Source organism: Pezoporus flaviventris, unplaced genomic scaffold (genome assembly GCF_033815535.1).
Source record: "Pezoporus flaviventris isolate CSIRO_AGI_PZ_B2104156 unplaced genomic scaffold, CSIRO_AGI_Pfla_v1 ptg000007l, whole genome shotgun sequence".
Classification (NCBI taxonomy): Eukaryota; Metazoa; Chordata; class Aves; order Psittaciformes; family Psittacidae; genus Pezoporus; species Pezoporus flaviventris.
The window spans coordinates 87,980,016-88,007,827 of record NW_026892555.1 but is presented as its reverse complement, the minus strand read 5'-3'; the positions used below and the strand labels follow the sequence as shown (position 1 = coordinate 88,007,827).

At 41.1% G+C, this 27,812-nt stretch overlaps 2 protein-coding genes across 2 annotated transcripts in view; one reads left to right on the top strand and one right to left on the bottom strand.

Moving 5' to 3' along the window:
• The first annotated feature begins 307 nt into the window (after positions 1 to 307).
• On the top strand, positions 308 to 26,435 carry TXNDC5 (thioredoxin domain containing 5). Its single transcript, XM_061449430.1, has 10 exons — positions 308 to 618; positions 5,271 to 5,420; positions 8,160 to 8,265; positions 9,532 to 9,628; positions 12,907 to 13,022; positions 15,261 to 15,347; positions 18,669 to 18,809; positions 21,701 to 21,783; positions 23,883 to 24,012; positions 24,764 to 26,435. The coding sequence occupies exons 1-10, from the start codon at positions 374 to 376 to the stop codon at positions 24,884 to 24,886; spliced, it is 1,278 nt and encodes a 425-aa protein (XP_061305414.1). The 5' UTR covers positions 308 to 373; the 3' UTR covers positions 24,887 to 26,435.
• BMP6 (bone morphogenetic protein 6) overlaps positions 26,257 to 27,812 on the bottom strand; it is an 88,047-nt gene continuing 86,491 nt past the window's right edge. Inside the window, exon 7 of the mRNA XM_061449429.1 lies at positions 26,257 to 27,766. Within this exon, the coding sequence (XP_061305413.1) occupies positions 27,617 to 27,766 (150 nt within the window). The 3' untranslated portion in view covers positions 26,257 to 27,616. The remainder of the gene's footprint in view (positions 27,767 to 27,812) is intronic.

Genomic DNA, 27,812 nt, shown 5'->3' with positions numbered 1-27,812 from the left:
TCACGGTATGTCTCTTTGTGTGTATATTAAAATATAAATCTATGTTGTTGTTTTTAAAATGCAAATATAGATTTATATATTAGCATAATTACAATTAATATAATGAATATAAACCACCAAATAATACGGTATATAAAAATAACATCAAACATAAATACATACGTAATGTATTTAAAACATTGTTTTATTTTATTTTCTCATTTTTTATCCCCAGAAGGGATGGCTCCGGACAGCGTGCGCAGGGGGATGTGTGCAGGGGGGTACCCGAGGGGGGCCGGCCGGTAGCGGGAGGCGGGAGCCGTAGGGCGGGCGGGGCGAGGAGAGGCGGCAGGAGCAAGCCGGGGCTTTGGCCGGTCGCTGTCTCGGCGCTGCGATGGCTCTGCTCCGCTCCGGCCCGGCCTGGTGGCGTCTCCTCTCCTTGGCCATGCTCGGCCCCGTCCTCTGCTGCCGGCCGGGGCGGGCTGAGCCGGAGCCGGGCCCGGAGCCGGACCCGGTCCCGGCGGCGGAGGTGGACCCGGACGTGGCCCCGGACCCGCACGGGCGGCACCTCTACAGCGCGGAGATGCTGCGGCACGGCGCCGCCGCCGCCCCCCACTTCGTCATGTTCTTCGCCCCGTGGTGGGTATCCGGAGCGGCGGAGCTGGGCCCGGCCCGGCGCGGCGCACTCCTGCCCGCCTCTTCCCCTGTTGACGTGGCGGCGGGAGGCGGCCGGGCCGGCGGCGGGGGAGGCCTCGGGGTCGCGCCGCTCCGAGTTCCAACAGCCGGGGCCGGGCGGGCGCCTTCCCCCTGGGAGCGGCGGGAGGGCACGCGTTTAATGGCAGCCGGGAGCTGCTGAGCGCCGGGCCGGGGAGGGAGAGCTGAAGCCTCGTGTGTGCCTAGACCGGGCCTCCGTGGCCGTGCTGGCGCTGTCGGAGGCTTCAGCCGGGCCGGTCAGCGGTGGCCCCCTCTTTGCTGAGGGCCCTTGGCAGCGGAATGCATCGAAGGCACCCGAAGCGGCCCCGTGAACACCCGTGGGTGCCTCCCGCTTGGGGCCTGCGGTGAAACTGCTCGGCCGGGCAGTGAGGGGGCAAGCTGGGACAGCCCCGGTTCTCATGGGCTGGAGCTGGCCCCGGTCCCCGGTCTCAGCTTCACGTTGTTCCTCAAAGAGCCCGAGAGTCCGCGGCCTCTGTGTGTGGCAGCGGTTGCGATTTGGTGACCGTCATTTACCGTGTGTTCTCAAGTCTCGCAAGTGCTTCGGTTGCAACAAGTTGTCTTCTCTTTCAATCACTGAATTTAAAGATAAATGTGCAGTGAGAGCACTGTAATGATAGTGCTGTGTTCCCAAGGCTGCAGGTACCCATAGCACAGCTGAGGAGTTCTCAGATTGGCAAGAGACCAAGTGGGCCTATGGCCAGAACTGGTACATTTGACACAAGAATAGTTGCGTGGGAGAGCAGGGTTTTGTTGGATGTTACACTCTCATGGGGCAGTACTTCTCATCCCTGAGCCTTTCTAGTGGTTGTTGATAGTCTTCTGTTTTCTTCATCTCTTCCCCTACACTTTTTATCTGAGATCCAGTGTAGGTTACTGGGAGTTGTGTTGTTAGGATTGATTTGGTTTGTTTTTCTCCAGATTTTCTTGAATTTAGTTAAGGGAACAATGTGCAAAAGTAATGTTCTGATCCTAAGTTAACCATTGGTGCACAGTACCATTTAGGTGTGAGTCATGATGCTCTTTGAAATCGATAGCAGAGAAAGATTTCCTTTCAAAACTGAGGAACTCCTACTTTGTTATTAATGTCATGTTGTTTATGCAGTATGAAAACGTTAAGCAAAAGCTTGAAAGAGCAGATGCCTGCTTTTGTTCTCTGAAGATCACAGAAGCGGAGGATGTCTGACTTGCTGGTGAAGGACCTGTGCCTGGGACTGCTGTAAGGCCTAAGAAATGCCTGTGCAGAGCAGGAGTGCTTCTGCTCTGTTCTGTTTTCAGGTGATAATATGTGTGCCTGGCTGAGGTTTGACTGATTATTTCACAGACATCCCTAAAACCAGATGGGCTTTGTCTCGGCACACTGTGGGAGATCCTGTGCCAAAAGGGCTGTTGCAGAGTCCAGTGTATGCTGCACATCCTCAGTGTGCATCAAAGAGTACACTGGCCTTGTAAACCTCGACCATGCTGTGCCCTTGTGAGGGCTGAGGATCTCTGCTCAGCTCAAGAGTGAGGGAGCTGCGTTGTTTCCCAGGCTTTTTGTGGCTTCTCTGGATGTTCTTCTTACCTGTAGCAAGTGTCCTCCAGATATCTGGGTCTTCAGGGCCTTCAGTATGGACTTCTGACAGACAGCAACAGGGCCAGGTTTCAGGTCCAGGGGGAACAGAAAGACAAAGGGAACATCTGAGTGCTTGAGAGAGGTGCTTATACTCACACCAGTAGTTTTATCGTCAGTGGGATCAGGTGGCAACCTGACAGCCCCGGAGGCTATATTAGAGCCTCTTGCCCTATTCCTAGGTGATATTAATGTGCTAATCTCCTAATGCTTCTCAGAGAGGCATGGGTTTTGGCACTGATGCCTTTAGTTACAAGGGAGAAGCCTGCCAAACAATCCAACATTAAGCTAGGATTTCCTATCAGATTGCTATGGATGCTGCTAATGTTGCATTGTCAATGCTGCCAGTAAGAGTTGGGTTGGAGCCGACACAGCTCTTCCAGATTCTTGACACAAATGTTGCTGAGGGCCTCACTCCCAAACAGCAGCGGTACACATTTGTGTCCTACATTTGTTTAAAATATTGCGGGCTAGTCCAAAGATAAGAGCATTCCAAGTCATTTGTCATCGGATGTCTAAGGTCTTTAGTTGTCAAACTGTCCCCCTTGGTAGCTACACTTGGCAAGTGACAGAACTATGAGCAGATTACTCTCTTAGTGACACTAGATATTGTTAAGATGTTGGCCATGCCAGCTGCATGTCTACAGAGGAATGAGGTTCCCATGGTTCCTTACCTGGAAGGAACCTCAAATGAGTAGTTCCATTGTGTTATTGTGACCATTACGTATCTTTTCAACATGCGTGGTTTCTTGGTAAACCTCTGGAAGTCCACTTAGCTGAATTGGACTTGATCACCAGAGGTTGTTGCTGTTGAATTGTAACTCTTGTTGGTTGGATTTTACTTTAGCTGGGTTCTTCTGTCTGGAGCAAGACTGGTCCTGTGCTCTTTGTACCATTATGTCTGTTTATCCCAGGGTCTACCAACATTTTTAACTGGATAAGCATTTGTTCTGTATTTTACTGTGGAGCTGCCCTTGCTAGCTGCAGAGCTCAAGCTCTTCTGAGGGCCTCCAGGAATGTCTGTATTCCTCACTGACTGCAGAGAGCTTATCAGTTACTGCAGGTTGACATATATGGTCCCTATGCACCTTTACATCCTATTTTGCCAGGAAGTCCACCATCCAGTTTTGCAGATGAGAAGTGCTGGTACTGTGGGTGGAGCACTGACCTGGCAACATGAGGTACAGCAGGCTGGTACTCTATAGATACTACCACAGCAAAATAATCTCCATGCATGAACACCTGTGGCACGTGGCTGCTCAGATTTAAATTGGGCAACCTATCTGCAAACTCTTACAAATCAGGTTCTTACACCCGTATTTCCTGATGTTAGTGGCATACAAGAAGTAGAGTTTTGGATTTGGTTGGTTTTGTTTTTCAGAAGGATGAGCCTTTCCTACAGCCTTGTTAGTCTCTTTTGGATCTTCAGTTACATTTGTAAACAGAGATTATGAATAGCTTGCACCTTCCTAGCCCATGTAAGGGAGGGAACAGCAGGACTTCTCATTGATGTCCAGTTTTCCATCATTGCAGCTCTGGCTGCTCCTCCAACCCCACTGACTTAATGTATAAATTGCTTGAGATTGCCTTACCTAGTTTTCCATGTTCTGTTTTTTAAGAGCAGTCAGTATTAACTTGGATTTTAAAATCCCCATGACTGCTAGGCAAAGGGACCATGGAATCCAAAATGCTTTTAAGTCAAGCTCCACGAAAGAGTTGACCATGGAGGGACTTCAGTTTGATGTTAAATATTTAAGGAATATTTAAATTTAGTAATAAAACATGGTGTCCCTTCACCATGATGAGATCATGGTGATCAGAATAAGATCATATGGGAAGTCTGAATTCCCCATATAGTGGGGATCCCCCAGATGCTGCACCTGACTTACAGGACCTTATTAAGGTCAGAAGACATTCTTTATCTTAAAGTAAATCTGTATTTTTGGGGGGATTGGGGTTTGGTTTGGTTTGTTTTTTTTCCTAATGATATCAGGATACCTGGGAAGGTGTGAACCCATGCAGCTTTTCTACAAGTGGATTCAAATCCGGTTGTGTAAGTGAAAATGTTTTAAATGGGAGCAACTTTCTCCAAAGTCCTAATAGTGTTTTGGTTGTTACTTACAAAGCAGACTGCTTAAGTCATGCAAAGGGCGATAAGAGCTTTCATACTGTCAGGTAGAAAATGTTTTCTGTTAATCCAATTACGTATTTTTAGATGTCTTACAGGGTTGGCAAAAGCATCCATTAAAGAGAAATGAAAATCTATTCCTTAAAAAGTTTTCATCTAGTTACAGGAATAAGGTATTACTATAATGAGTTGAAAGACTAAGAAAACTGTGAGAATAATGATGATTTTCTGCTTCTGGGAGCCAGCTGTTATAGCAACTGTATGAGGACACTTTTCTGTGTATATGCAGATGTAAATACTTGGTGGTATGCTGCTGGGGCAAAGCATGGTATAGGAGGATTTTGAGAAATTCTGTCCAAATATCAGCCCTGATATGTTTTGTGGCTTGTGAGTTACAATTCCTGTGACTCGCACAAGCATGAGTGGCCTTACAATAAGGCTAGAAACTATTATCATCTTACCTGCCACTAAAATATGCAGTGTATTGAAATGTTAGAGTGGAAAGAAAGCTAGACAGCCTCGCAGGATTTTTCTAGAAAGCTGGAAGACTGAGTGCATTTCTTAATACCCTCACTACATTCATGGGGGTGTTCAGTAGGCTTTGTAATGTAAAAAGATAGTAGCAAGAAGCTGTCATTTCTTGATTTTTGCATCTGTTTGCAGTGCCCCACAATTCTTGGTAGTCTTGACTGTTGCTTAGTGTAGCAGTGCTTGAGTATGGAAGATTTCTGACTTAACTGTTTTTAAATGCATCAAAATCTCTAACCATTATGCATATGACTTTTCCACAGATTCATTCCCCTCTAAGCAACTGTTAAGCTCTTGTTCCTTCTGTCGCAGGTGTGGACATTGTCAGCGCCTCCAGCCAACTTGGAATGATTTGGGAGATAAATACAACAACATGGAAAACACACAGGTCTATGTTGTTAAAGTGGATTGTACTACAGATACTCCACTGTGCTCTGAATTTGGCGTCCGAGGATACCCTACGTAAGTATAAAAGGATGTCTACTCCTGTTTCTCTTTTAGTTTTAAATGATACTCTGCCAATTTGTTGAAGCTAACTTCTAAGCTGTGTTTTCTAGTGTGTTTCATACGTTCATTTTAAGCCGTTTTACCATGTTGCCAAGACTCGTGATACATACTACTCTTACTCTTTTAAAGAAGCTGTTTTATGTCTTGGAAGATGGCTGTGTTTAAACAAAGTCCAGAACTGTCTGTTTCTTTTCTCCAAGAGTACCTCTTTCTCAAGCAACAGTGCATTACACAGCTGTGATATGCATGATAGAGCTGATCTCTGGTAATGGTACTTTTCAAAATAACTTGTCACAAGTTTGTCAGTATACTGCACCATTCATAATTCATGTATAGATGATCTTTTAAATTTTTGAGTGAAGTTAATCCTCATAAAATGATTAAGACTGTTATCTACCATAGCAGTGGTGATGCTGTACAGACCTTTTCTAGGTTAATTTTGCATGTATTGATCTAGGAGAAATTCACTTGGAATTTGAGGTTGTTAAACTTATCCTGTTATAAAGGATATATGGCTTACTACCTCAACTTTGGTAGGCAGAACATGATCTAGAATATCTATGAGAGGTCAGCTTGTATAGTACTTCTGGGTTAAACACATGTGCTCCCTTTTTAGCTGCCACAGAGTAGAGGGATTTTTTTCACTTGTGTCTTTTTTAAAGCTTCTTGCAAAAATGGATGGGATTGTTTCAGCCACTTCAATGATTACTCATCTCAGTGGGAATAGGTGGAGAATGTAGTCATCTGTAGCCCTCCTGCAGCCTGTATTTTTGGTTTCCCACCACCCTTTACTCATTTCGTGTAGCGTTACTCCTGACCTCGGTAACAGCCTGAACTTAACACATGCTCCTGGCTGCACCCACTTTGACACAGATGAGTGCTACTGAGTAGAAGTTGGGAGTTATAAATAGCTAAGTCCTTGTTGAAACAGGAATTGCCATAAGGGCAGTTTGTGTCTTAGTTCCACTAGTGAAACTAAGAAACAATGACTATAGAACTCTGTTCTAATATCCCCAAAACTGAGTATTTGTGTCTGCATATTTGAATAGATTATGTTGTGGTGCTATCCCTTGTAAAGCAGATTGGCAGATACTTTAAATAAGAAGAAGATGTATGGACATATTGCTTCCCCCCCCCACCCTCTAAGGTCATTGGATATTTAGGAATAGTTAGCACTCACTTTTGTCTGCTTGAAAAGCGTAAATGATAAGGCAGTCATTTGCTAGTTATAGAACTACAGAGATGAAAGGGAATTCATGATATCAGTTCTCTTCCTGTCTGAGTCAGTTTTGAACTAGCCTGTTTTTAAAAACCTCCAGCAAAGGAAATTTCACAGTTTCCTTGGGCACAGAGGGGTTGTCGCAAGTCCAGGATGTGCTGGTCCCTACACTGCTTTTCCAGACACCCGTCAAAGGAAAGGCTGCATCCCTTTTCCATCCCCCAGAGAGTAAAACTGGCTGAGCAGATCCCTTTGCTTGTTAGTACAGTTGTCTCAGGATTATTTGGTGCTACAAAATATTCTCTCAACTGAACTAGAGAAGCTTACTCTCATTTGAAGAAAATAAAGGTGTAGATGGCTCTTTAAGCTGATTAGCTTCTTTTTTTTTTTTTTCTTGTTACTTTTCAAAAGTATTGCCATGAGGTGCATTTTAGATGTTCTGCTTCATTTTTGCTGTTTCCTTCTTATTATGAACTTGCTTCCTGCCCACCCCCCCCCCCCCCCCAAAAAAAAAAAAACACCTTACTTTCTATCATCACAAAGAACATTCAGGAATACCTTAAATAACAAATGGATGTGGGAGTTCCTATTTCTTTTGCATATATTTGTATTATGTGTTTTTTCAACACTTTCATACGTTCATTTTTTCCAACTGTAGAACAAGAAGAGAGAGAAAAACAAAAAGCAGTACAAAATGACAGCTGGCAAAGGAGAACTGAGGGCTAGTTGACATTAGTGATTGAAACTAGGGTTTGCTTTAAACATAACACTAGGTCAGAAGTCAGTATTGCCCCTTTACCAAATATATTTCCAATTTTAACTTAAATATTTAATAGTAAACGCTTTAGGTAGTTTATGGAAAGGTTTTGATAGCTGTTACTAAATGTCAATAATCGTGAAGTCTTGAATCCCTCCTAGTAGTCTCTTTGACCTATTGACTCATTTGAGCGTGTTTTTAATCACTTTAATACCACATGAAAAGTCCTATATTCCAAGAGTAGTCATGGAATGAAATGTGAGAAAGAAATTCCTGGGAAGATAAGCATTGGATATTTTTACTCTGGTGATGTAGAGGGTTGAGCAAAACAAAATTGATGCTTTTTGACAAACTGAATTAGGATTCATAGGCATTATGAATGAATAACCTTAGAACTGAACACTGTAATGTTTTATTTGTTACTTCTTTATTGGCTGAAATAATATTAGTCTATGTTGATTTTTAACATGGTATTTCTTTTTGCTATTTTTAAAATATCCTTTAAAAGCTTACGTGGGAATTACAAAAAAAGCATCCTGAGTTCTAGCTGTGACCCTTTAAGTTGAGGGAGGTGCCTGATGCTGATGTTAATAGTCAAGAGAGCTGTTACTTTAGCCTGAGGTGTGTTGCTATGGATTAGCAAAACATGTTTGCTTCCCAAGAATGCTTCCTGTGTGCAAATTTTCACCTCACTCTTTTCTACATTTTGATCCTTTAGCCTGAAGCTGCTTAAACCAGGACAAGAACCTCTGAAATATCAAGGCCCTAGGGACTTCCAGGCACTGGAAAACTGGATGTTGGAGAAACTAAATGAGGAACCATCTGTAAGTGAAATGGAAATATTTGCTCCTGCAAACTTGCTTATCTATAATTGCTATAGGTTAGGTTTCATTTTCCAGGAGGAAATCTGCTCCTGAGAATAACAGTCAGATGGCAATAACAATATGGGGCAGCTTCCATATAAGTCAGCTTAGTAATTAAAAGTGTCATCCTGTAACCTGCCCTTTGTTTCCTGTATTTAAAACTACAGCACATAACGTAGTTTTAAATGCTTAGCATTTTGATGTTTTAAGATACAATTCTTAGTGTTAATTCAGTTGACACCTGTAGGCCGTAATGCTTATAGATTAAGAAAAGCAATTTAGCTATAATGCATTATAAATTGCATTTGTGTTGGGCTTAATTACCTCTGAAATCATGAATGCTGTCTGTAGATCAGTTATCAGATAGTCTGATAATGTTGAAGCCTAAAGAAAGGTTTTAAAATAATCAGTTAGGTAAGTTAACTTAATACCATCACTAAGAAAACCCTTGAGTTTAGGGATAGCATTTACATAAAGTAGCCAGGCCTTGCCTAAAACTAAATTTGATTGCTGTTTCTAATCTGGATAAACCTATAACAATTGCTGAACCACAGTTAGAATGTGATTATGTTGAAACAAACATGGTATTTTTAATAATTAAACATTAAATGCTGAAATATTTGAAGACATGTACCTTGAGGTTCTTAAATTCATTCCATCTCTGACCCTCATACCTAGAAAGTTGCTTTTGCTGAAGTGCCAATGGTTTTGTTGCAGGTTATACCTGTGAAGTGTGTGCTCTCTTCCCATTGTTGCTGTCTTCATGGAGCCATTAGGTCCCTCTCTCTGGCAATAGGGGAGCAAGAAAAGATCTTTTTCACCAGCTATTTTTAAATAGCCCAGAGACCACTGGAACAGGTGCAATGGCAGACGTGTGATGCTAGGAAGGAACTGTTATGTAATCTAAGAATACTAATATATGGTGATGTGATGAATGCTGTAACAGTTATTGTGCTCCGTCACTGTACTACAGCATGGTGAAATTCCGGTGACTGCTAGCTCTGCTAGCTCTTTTCTGTGTGGTTGTCTTTTTCACATTTTGCTTTCAAGTAGTTGTTTGTTAGGAAACATTAGATATCTAAATCAACCTAAATAAGGACATTGCTTTAGGAATTTAAAATTTCAGACTTTACACCACTACCAGAGAATGGTGTGATACAGGAATCAAATGTTGTTTATTTACTGTACAAGGCAAATAAAAGTTTGTTTTTTTTTTCTCATTAATAGGATGCAGAACCTGATGTGGAACCACCAAAAGCCCCTGAACCTAAGCAGGGAATGTACGAACTCTCAGCAGACAATTTCAAAATGCACATAGCAGAAGGTAACTATTTTTCTCATGAGCAAGGGACACTTGCTTACAGAGACATCAATAGTAGGAAGTCTGCAACATAAATATTAGTTTTCAAGGTACCTCCTTTCCACTTTTATTTTCCAGTGATGCCTAGTGAAAGAGGATTAAAGTTACAGACTGTGTAAAAATGTAGTAGTGTGTTTTCACATTGCACGCCATGCGAAAGTTTAAGAAAACCACCCCACTTAGAAGGCAGTAAAATTAAGGCACATAATCACATGGAAGAACCTAGCAGGGCTTGCTTGACTAAACTGTTTCTTTCCTAGAGTGCCTTGCCACTCACTTTGTGTTTTTGCCAGTCCAGTTTCCTCTTTCACTGGGTGCTGGCTTATTTTTACTCCCAGGCTGCTGTTCTGGATAAATATAATCCACCCACTTCATCCTTACTGCCCCATCCCACTCCAGTCTGGCCACTTATTTAGCTTTCTTCCTCCAGAATTTCATGTGGGTAAAACACTTCACTTGTTTGGCCATTTTAAAAAATATTTTGTCTGGAAGCTTTTAAATTAATGCCAGGATCAATACCTAACATGGGAAATTTTGCCAGCCACATGGTGGCTTTTTTAAAGAATGAGCAGAATCTTACCATACAACTTGAGCTGTCATAACAACAGATGATATCTGTTTTCCTAAAAAACAAAGGCTGGATTAAATTATCTTCTGTATCCATGTGATACCATCAGTGAGGTAGATACTTGAGCTTCTTAAAGCAATCGTTCATTGATTAGAAATATTTTCAAGTGTAAAAGAGCATTTTATGCAGGTAACTTAAAATTTCCCAGCCTGTGTGGCTTAGCACATAATTACAACAAAATTCTTTGTGGATTTTTCCACAAGCTGTCAGGGAGATGCTAAGCATTATAAAACTTTACAGTCTGAGACGATAGCTAAGTTTAGTGTATCTGTAAATGTTTTAATATTTTTATTGTAATTTTCTTATATATCTGTTTGCATTCACAGAGGAGATATTCTCATGGTCATATCCAGTGGCTGAGCAGGTTTATGATCATCTCTAAAGCTGCTGAGGCCTCTCTGACTTCAATTACAAAAAGTTCAGTACTTCAATGTCATAGGACCATAGGTTTGGGTTAGAAGGGACTTTAAAGATAACCTAGTTCCAACATCCCTGTCACTGGCCACATCCAGCCTGGCCATGAACACTTCCAGGGATGGAGCAGCCACAGCTTACTGAGGCAGCCTGTTCCTGTGCCTCACCGCTCTCATAGTGAAGGATTTCTTCCTCATATCTCATCTAAATCTACCCTCTTTCAGTTTAAAGCCATTCTCCCTTGTCCTATCTCAAGATGCCCTTATAAAAAGTCCCTCTCCATATTTCTTGTAGGCCTCCTTTAGGTACTGGAAGGCTGTTATAAGGTCTTCCCAGAGCCTTCTCTTCCCCAAGCTGAACAACCCGAATTCTCTCAGCCTGTCTTCACAGGAGATGTGCTCCAACCCTGTCATCATTGCAGCCCTCCTCTAGACATGCTCCAACAGGCCCGCATCCTTCTGAGGGAGCCCCAGAGCTGAATGCAGTACTCCAGGTGGGGTCTCATGAGAGCAGAGTAGAGGGGCAGGACCACCTCCCTTGACCTGCTGGTCACGCTCCTTTTGATGCAGCCCAGCATACAGTTGTCTTTCTGGGCTGCAAGCCCACACTGCTGGGTCATGTTGAGCTACTCATCAACCAGTACCCCCAAATCCTTCCTCTCAGGGCTGCTCTCAATCCATTCTCCACCCAGCCTGTGTTTGTGCTTGGGATTGCCCCGACCCAGGTGCAGGAACTTGCACTTGGCCTTGCTGAACTTCCTGAGGTTTGTTCTGCCCTAACTGCCAAGCCTGTCATGGTCCCTCTGGATGGCATCACTTCCCTCCAGCACGTCGACTGCACCACACAGCTTGGTGTTGATGGCAGGCTTGCTGATGGTTCACTCAATCCCACTGTTCATGTTGCCAATAAGGATGTTGAACGGCACCATTACCAACACTGACCCCTGAGGAGTGCCACTCATCACCAGTCTCCTCTTGGACATCAAACCATTTTAGCAGGAGGCTTAGCAGTTCCAGCTGGAAGGTTAACTTTTGTTCTTAAAAAGTCTCCCTTTACCTTTTTCATGCTCTAGGGTAAGAAAGATTTTGTTTCTATCAGGGAGGAGGGTATATCATAGAGTATGTGGCGTGGAATAGCTGATTTTGGCTAGACATTTATTCATAAGAAATTTCAGTTTGCAGTTCACTTGACCAAAGCAAAGCATGTCAATCAATTTGAAAGTCTTCAATTTGCAAACCAGGCAAGTTACAGTACAGTATTACTGCAGTTTCCATTTCCTAGTTATTTTGTGGCGTCTTTCCTCTGACCTCCTGTTGTGAACAAGCCCTCAAATTGGAAATGAATTCTAGTAGTATCAGCCCAAAAGCAGTCTTCAAAGGATTATGAATACTTTTGTTAGAAAGAGCCATTCTCCAGTTGCTGGCGTTTCCTTCAAATTAGGTTTTTTCTTTGTTTTAATAAAGTTCATTTTTAGTTCATATTAACAGTCTTGCCTTGATATGTACAAAACAGTGCAGCATCTTGAATTAATAGTAATCTCAATTGAAGGAAATTACTTGAAGGAAATTGGAGGAAATAGTACTCTGCAACTAAGCTTATACTTTTAAGCTAAACGTCTCTATAAACCACCGCAGAAGTCTACTAAAGGCAGTGATTCCTGAGTAGTTAACATGAAAATGCAAAGAGCAGGGCAGAAAAAGGAGAATGTAAAGCTGAACAAAATTATTTAGGTAGTTCATTGGCTTAATGCAGCGGCGTTTCCTAATAAATATGTAAGTTTAAGTCTAATAATTACTTTCATTTATGGTGTTATGAACACACATGCCTTGGTGGTTCTTTCTGCTCTCTAATAGGTCAAGTGATGGACATGATAGAATTAGACATTTTGGCAATTGGTTAGGTTAAAATTATCAGCTTTAATATCTCATTTGTTGGCTTTAAGTTGTGAAGCTTTTTGGATTTTCAGGGAAATTGGCAACACTGGGACTGCATACAGTATAGAAAACCTAATTGCTGAAGCATTCTGTCCTGGCCTTTGATTTACAGTGTTTCCTATCTTTAACTCAGGAAATACCATGATAAATTTGCAGTCTGAGATTAGAACCTAGTCTTTAACTGCAGCCAAATTCATTCCAAATGAGTTAAATGTGTTTTGTTTTTTTTTCTTTTTTTCTTTATTTTTCCCCCTTCGACTTAAAAGGTAATCACTTCATCAAATTCTTTGCCCCTTGGTGTGGTCATTGTAAGGCTTTGGCCCCAACCTGGGAACAGCTGGCTCAAGCCTTTGAGCATTCAGAAACTGTCAAGATTGGCAAGGTAGGTGAAGTACTCTTCATCTAAAAGATGTTTTGTGTGAATGCATATTTCAGCCAAGTATCATAGCTTTTGTGCTTTGATTTGCAAACGACAGTTGTTTGTTTGTCACCTCTTAAATACTTTTATAGTCACAGCTTCTATTTTAATTTGGTGATTCCCCCCCCCCCCCCCCCATACATCCGCAGTTGACAGGACTCCCTCATTTTAAGCAAGGACTTGCTAGAACCATAGCTAGCTTCCTGTGTTTGAGAGAGAGAGAGAGACGGGAATAAGTCCAATACTTCATATGCGTGGAGTAATATTTTGAGATTTGTTTTTTATTATGCTTCCCCTTTTTCAGAACTCGATAGATGTCAGTATTTATTTTGAATGGGAAAGTGACTTTTAATTTGCTCTTTAACACACTGGATTCCTTAACAAGCTTTAGATCTACAGGGCTCCTTACGATGAATTATTTCTTGATTGGTTGGGTTTTTTCCCCTTTACCTCCCCAGAACTTTCTAAAGGTTTCAGGAGGTCTTCACCTTAAAAACTGATATCTTGTCCTGCTTTACTATTTCTCTTAGGGTTGATAACCAGGTTCTGTGGTGTATTTACCATGGGAGCTTGTTACTTGTACGTGGAGTGACTTCTGTGCTGAGGTATGGAGGTGGTCTGGCAATTGCAGTTACTGGCTTTATTTGCTGACCCATACCTAAGTCCAGGTGCTCATGATGTGAATCCCTCTGTACTTGCCAACAGTGGAAAACTGACAGGGCTCAACTTCCATATCCTTAAGCTTTCCAAGTGATACCAGTGATCTGAAAGACTGCATAGTGGTTAGCAGTGTTGTCAGTCCTGCAGAGGGACAAAAACCCAGCTGTCTTCCCTGCCTCTGCCCTCATAGCACTTTCAGTTGTTACTGGGGGTGATGAGCTTGACTTTTCTTATTTTTAATGCTTTTGAAAATCCACAAATTAAGGTACGCTGCAGGTGTAGAGCAGGTCAGCATGGCTGAACTTCATAGAGAAGGCATACATATATTTATGTATGAAAAAAATTGAGACCTGGATATAAAATTGAATTCTTTCTAGAATAAAATACTGCAGGCTATTGCTCCTTTGATGTTGTCTGTACCAAATGTTGCATCTGCTGATTTACTTTTTGAGAACCTTGCTTGCTGCTTGGTAAAATCTTTGCTTAGCTTAAGCAGCTTCTTGGAAGTTATCATTCTCTGCTACTCAGAGAAAAACTAACAAAAAATTTCCAGAATTTTTGTTTTATTCACTTGTCTGTCGTGTTTGCAGTTATTCTTACTGGTAGTTCCATTTAATAAAGCCACTGAGATTTGTCTGGATACCTAATCAATTTTATGAAACTGTATGCCTTGTGAAATTGTGAAAAATTTGAAACATGTCTTGGCTAAGATTGTAAGTATGTAAGTAAACAGGAAACACAACTGAGAAGGTTGAACCATGACCATCATGTATTTTGGGAGGATAGTGTCTTAACAGCAGAGATACCACTGACAGGATGCTCTTTGATCTTTAGAATTGATCTTCAGTCATCTGGAGCAAAGTGTTTCTAATGTAAAATTCATAATCCAAGTGCTGTGTCAAGCAGTGACTCCAATGCTGAAGTTACCTTTTTTTTCCTGCTTCAAAAAAAGATGATTAACTGATAACTTCACAGGTTGGTTTATGACATATTAGAATTGAATGTCACTATGCACTTGGAACTTCCCTTTCGGTAAAGTTAACTTGGTAGCTGTTGACATGCCTTCTGAAGTCTTTAAAGAGTAGTCTTTTAAAAAATGGATGAGCCAATATATCTTCATTTTAAGGCTCTCTCACATTAGCATTTTGTATCTTATTGTCCATGCAGTGATTTTTATTCATTGAGAGTACCAAGTACTTTTTGACTGTAATATTTAATTATGTCTTCATTGTTCTTTGCAACTGCTGCTACTTCTTTCTTGTCCCTCCTTGATCCCTCCTAAAACAAAGTAATAAAATAATCAAGCGGACACAGAGCCTCTCAGTTATACAACCCAACCACTGTTCGGAAGGCAGACATAATCATTCTCAAGGCAGTACTTGGTACTGAATTTTGCCAACCTTTGTATTGCTTGTTCCTGTATTTTTCTGAGATTGTAAACATCAGGGAGGCTGTGATGCTTGTTGTATGTTTATTTTATGCGCTCAGTGATTTATTTATTTATTTATTTATTCTGGTTTATTTATTTCTTTTAAACTGTAGGTCGACTGTACCCAGCATTCCAAAGTCTGCTCTGAAACCCAAGTTCGTGGCTATCCCACGCTCCTGTGGTTTAGGAACGGTGAAAAGGTGAGTCTGCAAGCTCAGCAAAAGATAAGATCATTTTTTCTGAATAATACTTGGACTGTGTTTGTGTCATGGGAAAATTAGATCAAGAGGGTATATATGAAAGTCTGCTTGTGAGAGAAAAGGTGGTGGAGGTTCAGTTGGATACTGGAAGAAGTATATTTCATCCACAAATAAATGATATTTTTATGCTCTGCAACTAACTGATATGATGTTCATAAATCTGTAAACAGTATCTCCAGTTATTCTACTGTGCAAGAGAAATCGGTGTTTACTTTATCTTAATACCTTACCTCCTGCGGAAAACAAAACCATGGATGAAATAGAAATAATTTTAAAAGTGTGTAATTTTCACAGTGTGTATCAGAAGGTTTTCATCTGTAAGTGGTACCTAAGTGATGTTTCAGTAGTGAAAAAAATTCCTTCTTATAAATCTGAACACTTCGTATAACTGTGAAAGTCCTGTGGGCCCAGTTGGCACTTTTCCTTGTAGCAATGAAAAAAATTACAATATTCTGAAGTAAAATATTTATAAATACCATGTACATGAACAGCAGCAAATAAACATATAAATAGTAGTGTTGCTTATCATATGCTTCACACTTTCAAGATTAATTAAATACGTGAGTCCAGGGGAAGGCTGCAAAGATGATCTGAGTGAGTGCTGGAGCAACAATTTTGTGAAGACAGGCTGAGGGAGTTGGGCTTGTTCAGCCTGGAGAACAAGCCAGGGAGACCTTAGAGAACAGCCTTCCAGTACCTAGAGGAGGCCTACAAGAAATCTGTACCTTTTTACAGGGGTGTGTAGTGACAGGACAAGGGGTAGTGGCTTTAAACTGAAAGAGGGTAGATTTAGATTAGATGTAAAGAAGTTCTTTAGTGTGAGGGTGGTGAGATGCTGGAACAGGTTGCCCAGTGAAATTGCAGGTGCCCCATCCCTGGCAGTGTTCAAAGCCAGGCTGGGTGGGGCTTTGAGCTACCTGATCTTGTGGAAGATGTCCCTTCCCATGGCAGGGGTGTTGGAACTACATGATCTTTAAGACCCCTTCCAACCCTAACCAATCTAAGAAATAAAAACAGGTCTGCATGCAGAGAACCTACAACTCTTCTTTCAGCTGTTACTTGCTGAGTTTTGGAGGGCTTTGCATTCATGTTGCATTCCTTTTGAACATCTACAGTGTCAGAGTTGTTTTACTACTCAGTCCAGTTTACTGGCTGCTGCCTGTGGCAGTTTTCTGGTGCTCTAAAGAGAAATTAACCATAAACACATACCAGTGCCTGTGAGGTTTGGTATAAGCACTCTTGTAAGATCAGACGCTCCAGAGAATTTAATGAAGCAGCGCTGGGATTTTTGAATTCCAGCCTGATTCACACCAGAAATACATGATCTTGAGCAGTGGTGCCTGGCGCATGTTGGAAGCAGATATGGAAGCTGAGGGAATGCTCAAGTCAAACGTGGTGTGCCCAAGGTTAGAGGTGTTTTCAGTTAATTAAATGTGGGAAGTGTTTTGCTGTTTATCCAGGATAGTTTTTCACCTATTTGGTTTGTTTTTATTTTTCAGATGGCAAGATAACCTTGCCAGAACCATACTGTCTTGATCTAGAAAAGTTAGCTGTGGTTTTTCTCAACCAGCCAGATCAATATTTTTTCTTGACCCTTTGTAATTATTGAAGTTTGAATTGCTCAGTTATTTTCATCAGGAGTGCAGTGAAAGAAAAAGTCAGATCATTGCTCTTGTATTTGGTAAAACTGAATCTCAGCTGTTGGTCTGAACAATGTATTTTGGTTGACATCAGGCTGGCTTTTCTCCATTGGCAGTGTGGTATTCCCTGGTGGCATACTGACACCAGAATCACATGTTTTTTCATGGGCTGATACAATATATTCAAACAAAAGAACAAACAAGCACAAAGATCCCCACAAAACTCCAACAGTTTTCCACTAATCTGATCAAGAAATTCCTGGAAATCTCTCTTGCTGCTCTTACACTGTTCAGTAAGGGAGGGGAGGAGGAGGAGAACTGCTTCAGCCATCCAGCCCTGTTGTTATAACTCAAGTCTGGCATCACACCATACTTCTTGGTTAGATGCAGCAGAAACCCTGGGAGGAATGAGTGGGCACTGCCACTGCCCTGCTGAAATGGATGCAAACAAGCAGGTACAGGCATCTTTCATCAGATTAATTCTTCTGTGATTTAGACCAGTGTGGGGAAAGTAGCTATAGTTACAAGTAACATTATGAATGACAAAAGTGTCAGAAAGAGTTCCAAAAATGTGGGAAAGAGTTGAAGAGGCGTCTTTTCCTCCTTCCAACATATGGAAGATTGTATGCTGTTTCTTGAAGATTATTCCTCATCTGTGAGAGGGAATGTATCTTCTAGCCCACACCTCATGGAATCAAAACTCATGAATTCTACTCAAAATAGATATGTAGTGTCTCCAAGAGATGATCTCGTGTTTGAACAGAGAAAATAGTACTGATTTTCACGAAGAACAGTATGGGCAGTCACGCAAGAGCCAGTTTGGAGATGGCCAGCAGTGGATTTGAATGACTAGAAACTGCTCAGAGGTCCTCTAATTTCTTGTTCTCTAGAGCTGTGAAAGTACCTGAGATATGGGGAAGCAACTAAGGCAAACCATGGCTTCTCACAGATCTTGCTGGTTGAGGGCTTTATGTGCAGGTTCAGAAATGCAACTTTACTTTCATGAGACTGGTGCTGTTGGAAATACCTGCCCCACAGCAGGCAGCTGTTGTCTCTTGCTCCTAGGTTAACTCGGTTGCCTGGAGACCATTGCCTTACTGTTTGGGTTTTCCAAGAATGTGTGACAAGTGTGTTGGTTGGCAGCTATGTAGTCAGGTGACATGCAAGTTGAGTCTTTCAGCCCTCTCAAAGCACTGAACAGAGCTCGCATGGTAACAGATACCACCATGAAACAGTGATAGATACTTATTGTAGCAGCTATTGTTCCTTCCAGTAGCTTTTAGGTTAAAAAAACTCACCAAAGACCTTGAAAGATCTGACTAGAGTGAGAAATGAGGGTCAAGGTGGAAAAGTTCCTAAAATTTGCTTCTATGTTTCTGAACCACCTTTCATTTCAAGGAAATTTTAGATTGTTCCCTTTTGGGACTGAAGAATCTATGGCAAATCCTGAAGATGTGGAGTGTATGGAATGCTGTGGAAAGGTTTAACTACTGGCTAATCATATTTATTGTGAATATGCTTACATTTGGCTGTGTTAGTTTTTTCTGGAAGTTATTTTCTAATTATTTATTTGCTAGATTAACTGCATATATACACTTGCACAACTATTTTGTAATTGTAGAATGACCAGTACAAAGGGAAGAGGGACTTTGACTCCTTAAAGGAATATGTGGATTCCCAACTACAGAGCTCTGGGAAAGAGCCACCAGCAGATGAACCTGCTGAAGCCCCGCAGCCACCCACAGAACCCCCCCATGTTGAGGTAAGTGTTTCTGCACTTTGCAGCGACGTTAGACATGTTCAAACTGCTTCAGCAGCCCATCTGAGTCTTCCATGAGTTTCTCGCTCTGATAGCTTGGCGATTTCTAGATGTGAACTGTACCAGATACTTTCCTGGTTATTTTTTTTAGTAATTAATGAGTGGAATCAGACCATAATTCCTAGTGATGCGTTTATTAACCTCATGAATTCAGGTTAATAAAGGAGAAGGAAAAAAAATTGAGCTCTGTTTTTATGGTTTAGCTAGAAGCAGTGTGGTCTTTTTTGGCCTGCAGAACTGCTGGCATCTTGGTCAGTATGACAGCATGTTTCATCACTATGGAGGTGAATGTTTCTTGCAAGATTCTCACTTGAACCCAGGAAGATGGCACATGCTGCTAAGCCCCTAAAAAAAGCCAGGGTCCTATACTTATAAACTATCTGCAGAAACAATAAACAAGCAAAGATTATAAAGACTGATCTAAAAGTGGCAAGGAAAGTGTCCTGTGACAAGAATACTCCTTGGGTTGGGAGGCTTATTTTAATCCTGGCTGTAGGCTACAGGGGTTGTGAGTTTTGCCAAGGAATTGACAGGAATAACTTTTATCACTTTTGCATAGTTGTACTTGATGTTGTGTAGTTTTCTTTTATAATCACTTTGGTATTTCATCTGCCATTTTTCTTGTAGATGAATGTATAATTGGTGAGGCTGAGAAATTAAGGATGGCTCTCAAGCATACTCTGTTAGGAAATGTGGAAAACATACTTCTGCCTAGAAAATAAGGGACAGTGATTTACACTCCCTTGTGATTTACACTCCCTTGTGATGCAGAATGATCTTATGTACTTAAAAAGCATCAACATTATTATAGAAATGCAGTTTATATGCAGCTTCTCACAGGAGAATATTGCCCTTCCCAGCTGACCTTTCTAACAGTTACTCATCTTGCATAAAGTGGCTTACCAAACATGATATGTATATGCAATTTTCATGCCCTTCAATTTTTTTTTTTTTTAATTGACCTCATATTTGGGAGATCCCAAGAAGCTGGTGTTAGTACAGTGCAGAAAGTAATTAGTTGTCTTTCTATTTTTATAGAGATAATGCAAACCACATGTGATGCAGATTCCTACTTAAACCTCGCATGCACCAGCACACATACAAACAGGAATGAACTGTGGGGGCACTTTTTGCCAAGTAATAGGCACAATGTAGGGCTCCACTTGCCTTTGCAACTGTACAACACAGCTTTGGATGCCACTAGGGTTGCCCATCTTCGTGCACCTTGGTTCTAGTTTTGTTTTCGTGAATTTTGAAACAAGGTGCTAGCCCATGTAGCCAGCACACACTGACAGCATTTACCATCAGCAGCCCACAGCTGGTGCCACAGGCAGCAAAAGCAATTGAGTTCAGACTCCAAGTTTTTGTCTCAGTGTTGAGCCCCTACATGGATTCCCCCATGTCTTACATAGGCCAAGTACTTGCCAGTCGTTTCACAGAAGCTGTACTGCTGTGTCCCTGAGACTTCTCTCCTACCAGACATGACTAAAATTACTCATCCAAATGGATTAAGGCAGAGTGATCAAAAGATGCTTGGACTATGTGATTGCATAAGATGCCTTTTCTTAAGAAACCAAGCTAAAATTGAGCTATCCAATACTAAATTTATTTTTACGGTTATATAGTTCACATTGCTATTCTGATAGTCATCTGTGGCTCTTTAATATTTGTTTTACTATATGGGTCATGGGGAAGATGGCATTTATGGGTTTTTCAGATTTGGTATGTTAGACTGTAAATGATGTCTGCAACATCCGATATCCCTTTAGGAAATTCAGAATAGAAGAATACTATTTACTGCTATTTTTTTTCTTAAGTTATTTGTAATTATTTAATAATTAGGAAGTGTTATTTCTAAATAATTCTTTAGAGGGTGTAACACTTAAGTTTAATGAAATAATAATTTAATTTCATGAACTAGCAGTTTTTTACAGAAGTGTTTAAAGGTAATGGGTAATTTGTGATTTTGATTTCCTTTTGGCTTCTCTTTATAAAACTCTTACTATGTTTAAAGTAGAATTGGTAATATTGTCAGTTATACTGCTGTTTTGCTTTCATTTGAATTTGAAGCTTTTATAGGCTTGAGATTTGTTTTGGGGTTTTTTTTTTGTTTGGTTGGTTTTTATTCCCTCCCACCCTTAAGGGTCTCACACAAAAAATGAAACTTGTTATGGTTCTGTGCTCTCATGTAAGACTGTCCGTAAGCAATACGTGCAAGCCTCCCATCACTCCCATGCCTTTGCTCCTGATGTTATCAGGAGTAAAAATTACTCCTGGCGTCCGTGCAAGTGTGGTGTGGTGATGTCCTCTTTCTTGACAGGCAAATACATCTTTCTGGTAAGAGTGTTCTATGTATGCAATGCACGGATATAGCAGAGGGAGAACAGCTGTCAAGACATCATAGTATGCCTTGAATACCTCATTAAACTCTCAGATGGCCATTATGTGCTCTGAGCCAACTCTTCTCAGGGCTGTTCCTTGAAGCATTTTCATGGCAGTGTATTATAATGAAGGTGGTGGGTTTTTTTTTTTTTTTAGTTTTTTTCTTTCCTCAGCAACTAAAATTTGGATACAGGCAAATCCCTTGAAAACAGGGATGTTTTGTTTTTCCAATTATGGATGAGATTCAGTGTGAAATACGCATTTGTCTACAGCTCTCCAGGGGAGGAAAGTAACTGAGGAGTAAAAGTGAGGTGTACTCCTGCTACTCATTTATATTATCAGTAACATTATCTTTTGCAGTTTGAGTTTCCCTTTCAGGTAGCTAAAAGCTCATCTGGCTGATGTTGCATATACAGAAGGTCTTGACACTTTTTTGTTTGTTTTTTGAACAGGCTACAGTGCTCTCTCTCTCTGAAAAAGACTTTGATGCAACCATTGCTAGGGGGATCACGTTTATTAAATTCTATGCTCCGTGGTAAGTTTGTACCTCTTACTCAGGGTTATTGCTGGCCTAAACTGACACTGCATTTAGGTCTTTTTGTGTAGTATTGTATTTGTTGTCTGGATCTAAAATATGAATTTAATGAAACTTACATGCTGTCTTTCTCATCCATTGACCATTCTCTCAGTCAATAGAAGGAAGCCTGGTGAGGGGGAAGAGATAAAGCTGTATTTCGCTGTGTGAAAGATAACACATCACTGATTTCATCATTAGCCATCCCATTAACGCTATATATGAAATATAAAAAGATCTTTTGTTTATGGTAGTGGAAGGTCACCATTACAAAGCAACACAAGCAAATGCAACCCATGTTTAAATATACGCAGGAGTATCAAAAGATTGCAGCTTAACTTTGGCAGTAGGCATGCATGTGTTTCTTATTGTAGGCAAAAAGTACCAGGGAGAGTGTTATGTAATCTCAATGATGCAGTCTTTCCCAGTGTTGTCACCTTTTTTACCTGTGTGGTTTACTGCTTCAGAGCCACTTCTGTACTCTCTTATATCTGAAAGACCTGCTTTTGGATGTGGGCAAGTATCTGCCACCACTGTGTTAAGAAATCTGCCCATACGCACATACATAACCCCCTTCATGTTCAGTGCTCTTTCTTCATTCCCTTTATCCCCTCTGTGTGCTGTGAGGGATTGATATGGAATCTGTGCCTGCGCTCCTACCACACCACCAGCAGAACTGGCTGGTAAATTCAATTTACACCTGTGTACAAAGCAGCTCTTAGTCTGATTTGTGAACCCAGGGCTTGTTGGCACATATAGGAGTTCATTGTCTGAGAAAATTTTCTGGAAAAGTTTGAGATGATAAAGAAAGGCTCCCTTTTTAATTAACTTTTCTTACTAATACTGCACTTAAGTTATATCCTCATCTCATGAGATTCTGATGGGGTGCTGCTGGATCTCACAGATACCATCAGTGTCGGGTAGTCAGCTGAGACATGGTGGTTCAGGGTGCAGAGAGTCAGGTTCATAAACCAGAGTGTGCTCCCTGCTGCAATATTCAGAAATCCACCGTTGAGTAAAATACTTCCTATATTTGTGTAGCTGCTATCCTAGTTTTAACATTGAAAGTCAGGCTTATGTATGCAGTTGTAGTGCTCTGCATATAAAGGACCTTTTCCTCTTCCAAATGGATTAAGTTGTGTAGGGCTCAGCAAATGCTATTATGTTGCTTGCTAGTTCTGTCTTTGTTTGTTTTGGATAAATATTAATGTAAACTTGCATAGTAAGCATAAAATCAGCCTGTTCTAGTAGTTTTTGTGCATGGTCAGAAATGCTTTTATGCTGTCACTGTATATTAACAAGGTGGTTCAAATATACACTGGCTTGCATTAAGAAAACTCTGGCTGAGACATCTTCTATTATTTTTGTAAATGCCCTGATCCAGTCTCAAGGCAATTACGAGGCTCTTTCACTAACCCAAATAAGCTGCAGCTGGGTTAGAATAGAATGAGCAGTACAGCTTTAAAGTCTGAAGTGCTTTGGGAATTATTCTTGAAGGCAGGCAGTAGTAAGAAGTTCAAGCTATGAACTTGGCTAAGCCAAGTTCAAAATACAAACAAAATTCTTTACTATATATTGGACAAGGAGGTCATTAGGAACTGGAAGAAATTTAATAGGGAAATTAAAATCTCATAAATAATTAAACTTGGGCTATGTAGCTTTAGCACATGCTACCTGAAAATTTAATTTGTACTACAGACATGCTATGCCTTACTTAAAATGTCGGTTTGTTGGTTGGGTTTTTTCCTCATTTAAATATCCTCTGTGCTCGTCTTTACTTGGCTTCATATTTTCTGTAGGGTAAAATGTTAATGCACTGACATCCAAAATAGCATTCCAGATGAGACGAATGAAAGCCAGAAACTACTTCAGTGCTTCACTTACATAAAGTCACTCATTTTCTTAGCTCATTTAGTGACACAATAGTGCAAGGGAGTTGGAGGGCCAAATCACTGGGGGATAGGAAAGGCAGCTGGTTAAACTTGCAGCCATTGCAGCAAGACAGTGGAGATAAACTGAAAGGTGTATCTGCTAAACAGATCTCCCTCTTTTGTTTCTAGGTGTGGTCACTGTAAGAACTTGGCTCCAACTTGGGAGAACCTTGCCAAAGAGCAATTTCCAGGTTTGACTGATGTCAAAATAGCAGAAGTAGACTGCACTGTGGAACGTAACGTCTGCAGCAGATTTTCTGTAAGTGTGAAAGATCTGAAATGAACAGGATAGTATTGTGTACCAAACGTTAGCAGCTCCAGCATGCAGCAGAGCTGCTGCTACGCTGCAGGTGCCTGGTGACAGCACAGCTGTGTTCTCCGTTAGCCAAACAAGAGGTAGTTAGAACAGCACCCGGTGACACAGTTTCTTTCCGGGCCTGTTTGTCAGACTTGGTCATTATTGCATGAAGCTGAAGAAGTCCCTAATTTAAGAAGCCTCCCTCTGTGAGAGCACACCAAAGCAGTCTTCTTGTAGCTGATGCAAAGTTCTATTTCTAGGGGAAATAAGTCTTTTGGTGCTGGTAGGCAGACAACTGACGGTAGGTCTGGAACTGCCATTCCAAGAGCCTAGATTAACATGTATTATCCCAGTCACTTATCCTAGAGTCATAGAACGGTTTGGGTGGAACGGGACCTTAAGGATCACCTAGTTCCAACCGCACTCCCATGGGCAGGAACACCGCCCGCTAGACCAAGTTGCTCTGATTAGCTTTATTTATTGCACCTCTCTGTCACTATACAATAAGCATGTCTGTTTGGACTTTGTGAATATGATAACTGGAAATTCTGGGGTGGTGGTTGGGTTGGTTTGGTGCTTTTTTTCTCAGTTAAAGTAGCTTATTGTGTTAGAGGGGTTTGGTGTCTTTTCAGAGTCAGGTAAATACAAGTGAAGGATACCAGTGCATTTTGACATCTGTAACAAGTCTCTGTTGTGTGTGTGTCTTTTGAAGGTACGTGGTTATCCTACACTTCTGCTTTTCCGAGGTGGAAAGAAAGTCAGTGAACACAATGGCACGAGAGATCTTGAATCACTGCATAGCTTTGTCTTGCGTCAGGCAAGGGATGAACTGTAATAAAAGTCTAGATGCTCCATCCCTGGCTGTCTCTGTACAGTAGCTGAGGGATTTCAATCATTGCTAATTTTCAAATAGTATATTTGGGGGGAGGAGGGGATTAGGGCGGGGTTTTTTTGTTTGTTTTTAGGAAATTGAATGTACTAAACATCGGTATCTTCCCTGTGTGTGCGTGTTAAAGACATCCTACCCTGTGTGCAAAGGAAAAGTAACAAGTAGTTACTGTGCAAATTGAGAATATTTTCAGCATTGGTAGTATTACTGCATTTCTGCCTTCCCGCAATGAAGTGTAAATGGTTTCCTTTGAGACTAAAATACATGAAGAAAACCATCTTAAGGGCACCAGCAGAATATTTTTGTATTCAGGTTAAATTTGGTTCAAAAGTAATCCTTACAAACTGCCTACCATTACTAGAAAGGTAAAAGCTACAACGGTGTTGAGTCACTTTTGCCTCTACAGCTGTACTTATACCTTGTTTGTCTTAATATAGCTCTGGTAAGAAATGGAAAGTCATGGGAGGTTGAAAATACACACACCTTTGGAAGATACCAGGCCACCCTGAGCTGGTTATTACCTGTTAATCCTCTCAGCATGGGAGGTCTAGCCATAATGAAAGTGATGGTACTGTAACATGTGCCTGAACATTATTGATGCCATAGTGTACATGTGTCAGGTGGATTGTCGTAGGCTGCTTCTGTCCAGCTCCAGAGGAGTAACTATGCTCTACTTATATAGAGCTAAAGTGAATAGGCGCTATTATAACTGCTCCGTTAATACTAAATGATCAGTTAGACTTCAGAGCTGATGACATGTGTTTCCTACCCTCGCCTGAATCCAGACTTTGTGTTGAATAGTACAATGTTTAGTTTTTTTTCCCCATTCAGCTCTTCTACAGTAGTGTAAAATAGTTCCCCACTCTTCTTCCTTGAGCCTTAACCTTTTTCGAAGCTGTAAGCATTGATAAGTTTTAATGCCAGGACCATGTGCTCTATGGTGCCTTGGATTATAATATGGATCTATTCTTTGGTGCATAAGGTGTTCCGTGTCAGAAATAACTGAAAGCCAAAGAATTTACACTGCAGAGACTGTCACGATACAAAGAGAACAGCAAACCAAGGACTGAATTCTGCATGTCGTGCACACAGAAACTCATGGAATGAGGATGGCTAATTTGACTATGCTGTCAAGATGCTGATTTTTGTCCATCATATGGAGTAGGTTGGGTATTTTTTAGGGAAAAAAAAAAGGCAAACCAGCAATGAACTTTTAAATCAGTGAATTTCTCCTGGTACTTCACTGTCTGTCCAGAACATTGTTTCTGTTCAATCTAAAAATGTGTAAGGGTGAAAAAGCCACAGCGAAAGCTAAGTGTTGTACTGGCAGATGTATTAGATCAATGTGTATACTTCTGCCTTAAAGGAAGCCTTTATTATCATGTTTTTAACAACTTTCTAGTGAAGCACAATCTCATGAGTTTCTTGTATAAAATCAGAGTGGTACAATTGTTTACACTGAGATTTTTCTAAATAAAAACTTTTTCAAAAAGCAGTCTTTCTATAAATGATACAGCACAATGAATATACAGTGACAAGTGCAATAAATTATAGCTTGTATTTACAAGAAGCCTTTTAAATGCAAGAATTAGAGGTAAGTGCATTTAATACAAGTTTAATATTGATCAAAACAATTTGCTATTAGCTTCTGCTAGACAAACGGTGGCTACGCTACGAATGTGTCCTTTATACCAGTTTGTTAGTTGCGTGAGTTGATTGGGGAAGGTTGGCCAAAGACTTGCCTATGTTGTTGACATTCTGTCTTCCTGTAAATAAATTGTCCAGCCAGAGAACGAATGGCCCCTAAACTTTTACATCTGAATTACAGCTGTCGAAGCAGCCCCTCTTCTTTCCTGGGCAAGTGGTAGTAGATGAGGCAGCTCCACGTGGGGAGTGGAAGGAAGTTGCGTAAGAACAAGTGTATGAAGTCATACTGCTCAGTCTAGTAGTGAATGGGAAGGACTAGCCAGCGCCTGAGTTCACACTAATGTTTCTAACACAGGATGCAGCCGAGCCACCTTACACAGGATCAGACTGACTTAAACTGTGCTTGGAGAATAAGAGAACTGAAACATTTGCTTTGGCACGATTTAAGATGATTACAGACTTCAGGAGACTAACAGGCTAGGTGTAGTAACTGGTCCTTCTAGACAATAGGCAATTCCTAATCTTAGGAATTTTTTAGTATCCATTTTATACAGGATGGATGCTCTAAGCCTGAAGTACTAACACCACCTTCCTTACTCTAGTTTCTCCTGTCTCTCCCCTCATCTTTCCCCATCTCCCTAAAAAGACTCAGTTGTTTTGGGTGTCCGGTGCCCATCTGGTAAAACTGCAGCACACATCCAAAACTGCTAAATGCCAAGCCACTATGTGAGATTAAGACCATCCCAGACAAATAAAGCATGTGTGGGCATATTGCTGCTTTGCGCGCTCCGGCTCTGCAATGCTGAGCAGCCACCGCGGCGCTGGGGTCAGTCGGTAAGAATTCCAGCAGTTTGCTCGCACCCCAGCATGTAGTCCTCACCCCCTCCTTCCTCCCACAAGGCACATACATGGTGTTTTGAAAGGTGGTCCATCAGTTATTTTTCCTCCAAGGTCAGGTAGTTCATCGAAGCAGGGAATGTGGTGTGGAAGTTCATGGTAGAATCGCATAGTCCATGTGAAGACTGTTTGTCAGTGACATCCACAAGCTCTTACTACCATATTCCTGTATTTCTTCAAGATTACGTTAGAATTATCATCGAAATAAAGAACAGATATGGCATTTAGTTTGGTAGGTGCACAACATGGTTTGGGAACATAATCAGGATTCATAAGATGAACCTGTTGCCAAAAAGAAAATACAAGTGAGACAATTGTAACTCATTTA